Source organism: Octopus sinensis, linkage group LG28 (assembly GCF_006345805.1).
Source record: "Octopus sinensis linkage group LG28, ASM634580v1, whole genome shotgun sequence".
Taxonomy (NCBI): domain Eukaryota; kingdom Metazoa; phylum Mollusca; class Cephalopoda; order Octopoda; family Octopodidae; genus Octopus; species Octopus sinensis.
The window spans coordinates 12412710-12425209 of record NC_043024.1 but is presented as its reverse complement, the minus strand read 5'-3'; the positions used below and the strand labels follow the sequence as shown (position 1 = coordinate 12425209).

The 12500-nt window shown below is 33.9% G+C and overlaps 1 protein-coding gene across 4 annotated transcripts in view; it reads left to right on the top strand.

Moving 5' to 3' along the window:
• The window catches only part of LOC115225788 (polypeptide N-acetylgalactosaminyltransferase 5-like), a 130496-nt gene that overhangs the window by 44051 nt on the left and 73945 nt on the right, over positions 1-12500 (top strand). For 3 of the 4 annotated variants that reach the window (XM_029796745.2, XM_029796746.2, XM_029796744.2), the window contains exon 3: positions 9051-9902. In XM_029796745.2, coding sequence (XP_029652605.1) covers positions 9320-9902 — 583 coding nt within the window. In that variant the 5' untranslated portion in view covers positions 9051-9319. The remainder of the gene's footprint in view (positions 1-9050; positions 9903-12500) is intronic. The other variant, XM_036514462.1, reaches the window with a different exon arrangement.

Genomic DNA, 12500 nt, shown 5'->3' with positions numbered 1-12500 from the left:
CAAGTGGAAGCCAGCTAATGGGATTACGTTATGGTTAAAGAGGGTTTTTAACTGTTTGCAAAATTTTAATTTTCTTGTTAATTTTATTGACATTAGTTAATTGTGTTATTAAATTAGTTTATACAGCAATGTGGCCTGCTGAAATATAATAATTCAGTTTTGATGTCAATTTTTAAGTAAACATAGTTTTCTAAAATTATTCCTGTTAAGCAAGTCTTTTTTTTTTTTGGAAACGCTTGTCTGATATTCTTTAACCCTTTGGCACTCAAATTATTCTCTCAAATCTAATGCTGTTTCATTCACATCGTTTTTAATTAATCATGCATTATCTTATAGAGTCAAAATTTTGATGATGTGATTGTATATTTTTAAAATGACATAGAAAGGGAGGTGTGATGGGCTGGACCGGATTGGTTTGAACATAAAATAGGAAGCATTTTCGGGCCTGACATGACTGGTTTAAATGCTAAAGATTTAATCAATGATCATAGACGTTCCAACCATGGCCAGATCCTTTTGTTTTCTCTTGTTTTTCAAACATAATCTAAGGCCTACATTATCCATAGTGCCTCATTTTTATAAGATAGCCAAATGTTATAGATATGATTTGAGGGTGATTTGGCTGGTATTTCTAACAGGCTGAGCAATTGCATTTAAAGTTTTGTGTTCTTTAATTGGGATAATAATTACCGAACAATCTTTCTTGGAGGCAAAATAATGTCTGTTAAATTAAATAAGCTCTGCAATATTTTGGTTGGAATCCCGGTCTGAGATCGTTTTCTGTTTATCTGCAATCTGGCCTCATCAAACAGACCTATGTTCAAGTCTTCTCTAATCATCACCAATTTTATTGTCAAACATAATATATCTGTGACTATATTTATCCCATTTATATTTTAAAACAATATGGTAGCATGTAATTTCAGAGCATTTCCACTTCAATATCTATGGGGTTGGGTTCTTGTGCAGAGTGTCTCCCACCAATTCATAATGTAGTGTTCCGTTTTACCTACGGGTTTGCTGAAACCCTTCCAACTGGCTTCTGATCTTTCACAGTAAAGTCTCTCTCAGTCTGCCTGGCTGTTATGTCCAATTTCTCATTGCCTACTTAGAAGACAAACTTTCCTCCAAGACATTTACTGTGTTTTACAACAATATTTTGTAAAAGAAACAACAATTTTAATATGTTTCATCATATATTTTATTGAAAGCAACTTTAAGCTGTTTTTGTTGTTGGGGAGATCTGTGACTGTGTGCATGGAAATACTCAACCATTGCAGGATACTGAAATACAATATGGAAGTCACGTGATGTAACTTTATTCTAACATTTAAAGGAAACTAAATTTGCATGGCTGCCTGGTAAAAAGTTTGCCTTCCAACCAAAAGGCTCTGGGTACAGATCCTCTGTGTGGCACCTTGGGCAACTGTCTTCTACTATAGCCTTGGGCTGACCAAAGCCATGTGATTAGATTTGGCAGGCAGAAACTGAAAGAAGCCCATCACATATACAGGTGTGTATGTGTTTGGGTTGCTACCCAGTCACTGCTTGACAACCATTGCTGATTTCTTCACATCTCCAAAACTTAATGCTTTGGTGAAAAATGACTGATGGAAAATGCATCTGGTTTAGAAAGTAAAAAAATAGGTATTGGGTTCAATGTTTAATTAAACTCTTCATGGTGGTGCCTAATTATGGCCTCAGTCTAATGACCAAAGCAAGAAAGGAAATACATTGGTATCAATGAACCCTGCTATATGCAAACAAAAGGAAATATATTGATGAATTCTGGTACAAAACCATCAGCAAATGACAATAAATGCAAATGAATTCCTATAAATACTATTTATTGAAGGCGGCGAGATGGCAGAAACGTTAGCATACTGGGCGAAATGCTTAGCAGTATTTCGTCTGCTGCTACGTTCTGAGTTCAAATTCCGCCAAGGTTGACTTTGCCTTTCATACTTTCGGGGTCAATTAAATAAGTACCAGTTACACACTGGGGGCGATATAATCGACTTAATCCATTTGTTTGTCCTTGTTTGTCCCCTCTGTGTTTAGCCCCTTGTAGGTAGTAAAGAAATAGCTATTTCGTCTGCCGTTATGTTCTGAGTTCAAACTCGGCCGAGGTCGACTTTGCCTTTCATCCTTTCAAAGTAGATAAATTAAGAACCAGTTACGCACTGGGGTCGATATAATCGACTTAATCCCTTTGTCTGTCCTTGTTTGTCCCCTCTGTGTTTAGCTCCTTGTGGGCAGTAAAGAAACAAGTAACAGTTCTTACAGACAAATTAAAATTTCATTGAATAAATAATGGACAGTTAATAACTGGACAAAAACCAATTTTTCAGCAAATGGAATAAGTAATGGAACATTTAAATAACCAACGTTTCTTAAAGATAAAATAATCATTAAATAATGCAAAGCATATATCACATGTGGGTTATGAATGTCAGAGAAGGAGGTCTGATGAGATGATGTGATCTTCATACATAACTGCTGGCATATTGTGATTAATTTTTGACATAAATTTGCATTAACAGACTGTGATAATTTGACTGCTTTTCTCTGTTTTAGTGTTAGTAGCAATTTTTATGCCTTGTCAACATGAATATAGCCAGCTCCCTAGCCTATAGCTATATATTTCATCATATATTCTATTGCCCTTGCTCTCCCATCCATAATATGGCTGCCTTAGATGTGGGGTTATTTTTTTTCATACATTTAAAAATATAGTGAACTCATCTTATTTACTGGTAAACAGGGAACATATGATAGCCCACAGCCAATGTGTACATCACATAGAACTCATCATGCATGCACATCCACCAAAATTGCATCCAACTGCTTTGCATATCTGTATATACATATATGTATGTATAAGCTAACACAGAAGGGCTCTAATGATGACTTGACACAGTAGAAATAGCAGTCAAATTTTGCTCAAATTACACCTTATGTTTTAAGTCTATATATATAGAGAGATAGATAGATAGATAGATATATTAAAAGATTAATATGGAAGATTGTGTGTAACTAGAAGCATTTATTAGCACAACAATTGTTTTCGCATCATACTACACTACCCCCTGGTGGATGTGGAAGATGTAATAACACCAGATGCGATGCACAGTGCAAAAGAGCCTCCTCAGGTAACATAAGATGCTTCACAAGTTCACAGAAAAAAATAAACCTGCATATGAACACGTATATCTGCTCATATATATGCATGTATATAGATAAATATAGACATATGCATGCAGATGCACAAAATATATGCAGGCTTATGCACATGGATATGCAAAACACACGTATATATAGACAGGGAGGCATATGGGCTGACCTGGGTAAATGTTTAGATAGTATGTATAGATGTATATACATACATATATATACATATACATATGCACATGTGTATATATACACACACATTCTGTGATAAAATGTGAATTTGATACATATATACATACACAGGTACATATACATATATACATACACACACATGTAGCAATTACCTGTATATATTTCTGAGTTACGGCCGGTATCCAATGATTTGCATATATAAAAACAAACTTTTAGATGTAAATTCTGGATCCTGTACGTATCTAATAAATTAGGATTTGTATTAAGTAATTTATTAAGATTAATGAAGGATAAGTTAGATAAATTATTTCTATTCGTTTGGTAATAAGATACAGTTCAGGAAAGCTACAGATGAGCAGAGATCACATCATTGTGTGACATATTTAAAATCAAGCCGAGATAAAAGTTTGAAACTTAACCATTAAGATATGAATCTTGTAAGCCTTACTTATAAACCTACAAGATACATATCCTAATGGTTAATTTTCAAACTTTTATCTCGGCTTGATTTTAAATGTCACACAATGTTGTGATCTCTGCTCATCTATAGTTTTTCTGAACTGTATCTATTACCAAACCAACAGAAATAATTTATAACCATTGACTAACAATTTTTACGATCTAACTTATCTTTCATTTATTTTTTTATATTATTTTTCCCTTGCATGTTTAAGTATTATTCTTTTCTTTTTATTTAAATTTTATGCTATTTATATTTTACATACATTTATATTTTTCTTTAATTTCTATTTATTATTGATTTTTTTTTATTGTTTTCTTTCTTATCTTCTTTTTTTACCCTTAATTTTTTTTTAAAGTTATTTTTATTTACTTCAGTTATTATCTGACATCTTTACTAAAATCTATAACTCACCAGCCAGTTACATTTACATTCTGTATAGGTTCTTAAACTTATTACTATTTTGTATGCTTCCTTTCAAGAAATATGTTAACCTTTGTTCTGTAAGCTCGTAAAAACCATGACAAAGTTCTTCCCTATAGAGTTAAAAATGATACCATTCTTAGCATATAACCAAATGTTTAGAATTACGTATCAACTAGGGGCTAAAACTGAAGCATATCTGTTGGGGTTTTTTGCATCTCCCATTTCTTTTTGAGCTTTACAATTTATAATTTATTTGTTTTGCTATTTTTTAAAAATTTCAACATCTCTATATTGTACAAATAAATTATTCATACATCCATCTTTCTCCATTTTCTTTCTTTCAATATATACACATATATATACTCTTTTACATGTTTCAGTCATTTGACTGTGGCACTGCTGGAGCACTATCTTTAGTCAAGCAAAATGACCCCAGGACTTATTCTTTGTAAACCTAGTACTTATTCTATCAGTCTATTTTGCTGAACCGCTAAGTTATGGGGACGTAAACACACCACCATCGGTTGTCAAGCGATGTTAGGGGGACAAACACAGACACACAAACATATACACACACATACATATATATATATACATATATACGATGGGCTTCTTTCAGTTTCCATCTGCCAAATCAACTCACAAGGCTTTGGTCAACCTGAGGCTATAGTAGAAGACACTTGCCCAAGGTGCCACACAGTGGGAATGAACCTAGAATCATGTGGTTGGTAAGCAAGCTACTTACCACAAAGCCACTCCTGCACCCGTACATGACGCACACACACACACACACACATATATATATATGCAGACACACACACACACACATACATATACATATATATCATCATCATCATTTAACGTCCATTTTCCATGCTAGCATGGGTTGGACGGTTGGACCGGGGTCTGGGAAGCCCTCAAGGCTTATCCACCTGCATAACTTGGTATAGCATCAGATTTTTAAGAATCACTTCTGTTTGTAATCTGAGGGTCACGGGTTCAAATCCCCCTGCGAGTGCAGGATCTCTTTTATAGGAGCAGGAGTGGCTGTGTAGTAAGTAGCTTACTTCCCAAGCACATGGTCTCCGGTTCAGTCCCACTGCATGGCAATTTGGGCAAGTATCTTCTACTATATATATATATATATATATATATATATATACATACACACACACAACTGTAGAGATTTCAGTGATTGCTTCAACTTATCCTTATACCTAAGGAAGGGTCTTCCTTTGCTGTGATATCCCTCTTCATTCAAAAAGCATGTCCTACCTATCTGCACTGAATTCTCATCAGCATACTTTGGATGCTGGAATTATCACATTTTTCTAAGATTTTGACATTGGATATCTTATCTTTCCATTTTATGTTGCATATGTCGGACAAACAGCACATGTGGAAGGTTTCAAGTGTCTTTATATGTCTGTTGTAGGGAGCCCAGGTTTCTGCCCCCTAAAAAAGTGTGCTCAGAATACAAGATTTGTATACACTTATTTTAGTCTCCAGACTGACATCGTGTTCATCCCACAAATGATGGACAAGTGTTTCAAAAGCCCTTGTAGCCTTAACTAGTAATAATAATAATAATAATAATAATAATTTTAATGCATTGCTACATGTATGTTTCCACAAATTGCCCAAAGAAATGAATCTATGAAGTTGTTCAAACCGATACCCACGGATACTATGGACTACACTGCAGTCATGCCAGGAATATGGACTATGATCCTAAGAGACATGTGACTTGTAGAAACCCATGTAGCAATGCATTAAAATATTTATAAATTCCATCCAAGAATTCTTGTTATTATTACTATTTTTACCTTCCATTATATCGGTTCAGCATCCCAAAACAACTAGTAATGCCAGGTGGCATCATTAGGCTCTAACCAGAATAATGGAAGAAGAGTTTTATATGCAACTTCAAAATGTTTAACCTTAAACGAACTTAAAGGATAAATGTATGTTTGTATATATGTATGTACGCATGTATGTATGTATGCATGTACACATGTATGTATTATTAAATGTACAACCTAGGCCCAGGGTGGTTCTGTTAAGCAAAACAATTAAGTTTTGTTATTTTTAGCAGATTCACTGACCTCATAGAAAAATCCTTCGTTATCTCGTTATCTCATTCAGCTGCAAGTTCTCCCAAGAGTGCTCTTCCCCTTATTTGATATTGCCATTAATTATTTAGTTCTTTCAGCTCATTATTATTTATCATCTAATTATTATTTTTTTTTTAATTATATTACCTAATTAATCTCTGAATTTGTTTACTTGTGTGTGTGTGTGTCTGTCTGTGTGTGTGTGTGTGTGTGTCTGTGTCTGTGTGTGTCTGTGTGTGTGTGTTAATGTGCATGTTTGTGTCATTGTGTTGTGTCCAAGCATGTGCAAATGAGTGTGTGCAGGTACAAGCATGTGTGTGTGTGTGTGTGGTGTGTGTTGTTTTTTGTTGTTCAGATTTTTTCCTGTTTTATTTCTTAATATTTAAAATGTTTCCGTTGTTTTTTTTTTGTTGCTATTTTTGTATAATTTAGTAAAAGAGAAAATAAAATGTTGTTTAGTCTTGTTTCGAAATATTATGGCCTAGGAGGGGGACGAGCTGACAAATGAAAATATGAACTCTCTTGAGAAAGTGGAGACAAGGAGAGAGGGAGAGGAGGGAGAGAGAGATAATTTGCCTGGCAACTACAGTTATAGGGGAAAAAATTCATTGAGATTTAAATGCTCAGGGAGGCCATCTGCATGGAAAGAAAATATAGTGTTTGCATATTTAACATAGTGAGAAATTAGCTTATTAGAAATACATAGTGAGGTTAGGAAATCACTAATTAACTGTAGGCTTCCACCAATATATCGTTTTTTGTATTTTGTATGCAAGATTCTTGATGTGAATTTGTGTGTTGAAACAAATTTTGTTGTGTCTTGTGTGAGTCATTATGCCAACAATAACACATGCACAGGCTCAATTCCATGTCTGTATAGTTTACCAATTGGTTGAATATTTATCCTTTATCAGTCATTTGTTTAATGTGCTTTTCATAATATCATAGTGAATAGTATCGTGACCAATATGAATAGTAATGGAGATTAAGTTATCACCTTGGAATATTCCATGTCTGATGTTCATTTTCCCAAGTCTTTGTTTTCCTCTGATTAATTCGGAATTCCAATGTTTCATAATTTCATTAAGCATTTTCTCCGTGTTTTTTGCTATTCCAAACATGCTCATTGTTTTACATATCCAACTGTGTGGTACCATGTCATATGCTTTTTTCTAATCTGTCCTACAATCAGTCCCATCATTCTGCGTCTACAATTTCTAATTATCATTTTATCAATTAATAAGTGATTTTTTTGTTGCCTTAATTTCTTTCCTATATCCTTTTGGTTCTTCTGGAAGTAGATTGCTTCTTTCCAGATGGTTGTATAACTCTTCCTTCAAGACACAAGCCATAAACTTCCACATAAGTGGTAAACAGGTTATAGGTTGAAAATTTGTTGTCAAGTTCCCTTTCAAGGGATCTTTGAGACATAGCAGCATTTGTCCACTTGTCATCCAGGCAGGGACGTGACCTTGCTGCAGGCAGTCATCCAGTTGCACAGCGATCCTTTCATGCAACTGTGTAAAGTTCTTCAGCCAAAAGCCTTGCACTGCATCTGGACCTGGTCCTTTCCAATTTGCTATTTTTTTTAAATTTCTGTCTCACTGTTTTATAGATTAATTCTGATATCCTTTTGTCTTGGCACAGTTGCAAATTGTGTTTCCAGCTTTGTCAGCCACTCCATGCATTCTTTATGTCACGCTGGCCTGTTCCACAGCTTCCCCAAATTTCTTTTCCTTCCACATCTGTAATCAGTTCCTGGTGTTGGCTTCTCTCTATTTCCTTAGTCACCTTCTATTTGATTGGAACAGTCTATTCTGTTTGAAACCTTTGCATCCAGCATCATATCTTTCCTATTTGGCCTTTAATGCTGTCACCTTTTCTGTCGATTCTTCATCTACTTTCTCCTTTCTTCTAATCTGTACTGTCCATTCAATTTTCTGATTACTACCCTATTCTTGATATAATCAACTCATCTCTACCCCCACCCCCCAAGCTGCCCTTGTGGCAAAAATTTCAAATAGTTATTATTCTGGAAGACTCTCGGATAGTTCTTAATTACCGGTTATTCTTTACTTGAAAGCAGGCAATAACAAATCACCAAAGGTTTCAAGTAGTGCCTTCTCCTGTGACTCAGAGTCAATACTCTTCTTAGAATGCGACCTGTACCCAAGAATGCTGTCTTCTGGATCACTTCGAGCCTGACAGCAGTTCCAATATTCTTAATATGTTTTTCAAATCTCTTGGAAACTGCTCCTAATGTTTCAATTATCACCCGTGTCATAATTACTTTCCTTGTGCCCCATAAATTTCCTATTTCGTCCCGCAGTCGCTGGTATTTCTCAATCTTTTCTGTTTCCTTACATTTCCAGAATTGCAACATCTTTTATCTTTGCTTCTTTTTCATCTTTATGGATGAGCACAATATTTGGCCATCTCACCTCTATGACTTGCTCACATTCTATATTAAAATCCCATAGTATTATTATTATTATTATTATTATTATTATTATTATTATTGTTGTTTATTTTATCTGTCTAAAATTTATAAAGTTATCTCTTGTGGGTTCTCGTTATTTTTGATCAGATGATCAAACTGTAACGAGGATTTGCTGTAATTTTCTGTTGTTTTCTCTTTTGTTCTTCTTAATCCTTTTTAACATTTCTGTATCCAATGTCTTTTGCAGATGATTTTACAAACATCAACAATGACAACAACAACACTACCAGCACCACCACCACCAGGAACAACAGCTTTAACAACAACAACAAAAACAAGAGCCACAACAAGAACGGGAACAACTGTTTACCAATAATAATAGAAATAAAAAAAAATAATAATTAACAATATTGATAAATCATCATCAGTTCGTCCAATTCCATTCCTGAAGAAGGAACGGAACCAGAAGACCTCCATTTCCACCCATATTGGAAAGTACACGCTGGAACGAAAAATATGGCCAGTTTATTCCGTCGAAGACGTAGCCTTATATTTAAGGTTATTATTGGCATCCCAACTCTGTGGTTTTTCATGGTTTTCCTGTTGGCATATCACGATAATCTGTTTTTTGCATTTCGAGAGGACTCGAACAACATAGCCATCATGCGGAAAGGTGATGACTCTCGAAATGAGAACAACAACATTAGGGACAATAACAAATACAGAGGAAATAATCGGAACGATGAAGCCAATCAGGGTGCCTTGTTAATCCATCCTCCCCTACAAAACAACATCAATAATAATAATAACAATAATAATAATAATATTAATATTGATAATAAAAATTTTCACAACAACGTTTTTAAAATTGATGATAAAGACTCTGAATCACATCATCGAAAACAACAAGACTCTAATTTCAATAATAATAAAAATAATAATAATATTAATAATAATAATAATATTGACAATTTTAACATTAAAAATACTAAAAATAATAATGACAATATTAAAAATAAAGTAAAAATAGAGAAACCAGTGGATAATTCTCTAAAATTTAACCCCGATGTGGTCATACCTGTTGACCCAAACGCTCCTGGTAAGTTTCTTTCTTTTTTCTTTATTTTATTTTCGTTTTTTGTATTTTGGAGTTTTTTGCCTTTTATGCTTCCCCCACCTTCCCCTTTAAGATGATGTGTAGTCCATACCAGTTGTACTAAAGATGCAGTCTTGGGAGGCAAACACTTTGAAAATTATATTCTTTGTTATAATTTTGTCACACTTTGTACTTTTGGAATTTGCAATTATTTTCATCTTTACACCAAAAGGTAAATACTTTCTAGAAAGAACTAGATACAACTGTCCACAAGGAAAAACTGGTTCATATCTTTTTTTAGCTTCCCATTCTCACTATGTTATTAAAATGATTTCAAATGTGTTGAAAGAATAATGTATATAACAAATATTGTACTACAGTTCTCTATTTAAGAGATGAGGAATTATGTATATTATTTACATTTGACGGATATTTGTCTTCATCTTGTTTTTTGTTAACACAATGTTTCAGCTGATATACTCTCCAGCCTCCTTCAGGTGTCTTGGGGAAATTTCGAACCTGGGTTCTCATTCCTAAGGTATTTTTCGATGTTGTTGTTGTTATTATTATTGTTATTATTATTATTAATATTATTATTATTCAGGTCACTGCCTTGAATTGAACTTGGAATCTTGGGATTAGTAGCCTGCACTCTTAATCACAACAGGCATATGGTGTAGTGGTTAAGAGCACTGGCTAGCCCCAAGATTCTGAGTTCAATTCCAGGCAGTGACCTGAATAATGATAATAATAATAATAATAATAATAACATCGAAAAATACCTTAGGAATGAGAACCCAGGTTCGAAATTTCCCCAAGACACCTGATGAAGGCTGGGGGTATATCAGCTGAAACGTTGTGTTAATAACAAACGAGATGAGGACAAATATCCGTCAAATTTAAATAATGTAAATAGTGTAAATATTGTATTTAAATATTCTAGCATATTAACCACCATCACCTGTTTCTAGAACTTTCTTGTGATGCAACATATTTCCAGTCACACTGCATACTGTTTTTAATTGCAAGGAAATGTACATTTTTTTTTACATTTTTACACTATTTCATAATTAAACCTTAATATTAATCACTCATGTTATTTAAATGTCCTCAAAACCATCTGAAAGATACAGAATAAAATATTTTCTCAACTTATGAAAAGGTGCCACCAGTGGTATGTGTGGCAGTTGTGTGAAGTTTGTGATGAACCAATTTGTGACACATGAGGTGGTTAACATGTTAAACAATATGAACTGTACATTGAAACCAAAGACATAATCTCTATAATAATAACATTTTGCTGCAATACAACAACACTAGTCACACTCTCACAGATCTTAATACACTGATATGAAAATTTTTTCATTTGATAAGAATTTTCATATCAGACAAATGTGTGTATGAGGTGCATTCCATAAATTTTGAGTTTACTTTTGGGAGAGGCAGTTATAACTATATTATTGTAATTTTAGAATACCATTACTATAAATCTAATAAGCTGCCCAACCAACTTTCATTACTCCAGATTGAAGGAGAGTGATGGCTGTAACAGCACTTAGGACAAACCCATCTAAACATTGCTTGTCAAAGGTGACTAGTTTTCATGATAGAGTCAGGATGATTAGAAGCTCACTGTGCCATGGAGTTCTGTGTTAAACTGGGCAAAAACATTACAGAAACTTATAGGTGCAGGTGTGGCTGTGTGGTAAGTAGCTTGCTTACCAACCACATGGTTCAGGGTTCAGTTCCACTGTGTGGCACCATGGGCAAGTGTCTTTTACTATAGATTCGGGCTGACCAAAGCCTTGTGAGTGGATTTGGTAGATGGAAACCGAAAGAAGCCCATCCTATATATATATATAGGAAGAGGCCCATCCTATATATATATATATATATCTATATATATATGAAACATTAACATTGTCATCATTTAACTTCCATTTTCTATCCTGGCTTTGGTCAGGCAATGTGTGTGTATGTGTATAACACTAATATATCTTATATCATTTAACATATGTTTACGTGTGTGTTTGTGTATTGCATTTAATTTTAAGCATTAATTTCCCAACAAATTATCTTTCAGGTATATTGATATATATATATATATATATATATATATATAATATATATATATATATATATATGGATGGCAATGGTGCAAAATAAACAAATAAAACTGCTTGGGTTAGATATACAAAATGTAAATATGTAAATAGAGAAAGCAAAGAGTGAGAATTTTTCAGGCAGGGAATATTTAAGTATAAATGTTTAGATTTTTATATATTAGCAGGACAAAATTACAAAGAACAAAAGACTCAGAAAGTGCAGAGGAGAATGCATGGTGTTACGAACTCAACACCTGTTTCTGGGGGCTCAGATTTACTTCATAACATTAGCAGATGTTATTCTTCAGAATATGCAACCAATAATGGAAGCAAATAAACATTCATCTTTCCACCCTGAAGGCCAAGGCTGGATCTATGCAGAGTTTTTACATGTGTACATGTATATTCTGTATATGAAACCGAAGCAGTTTTATTTGTTTATTTCACATCATCTCCATTAATACTCACCTGGATTCCTCTTATAGCCACTCTTTAC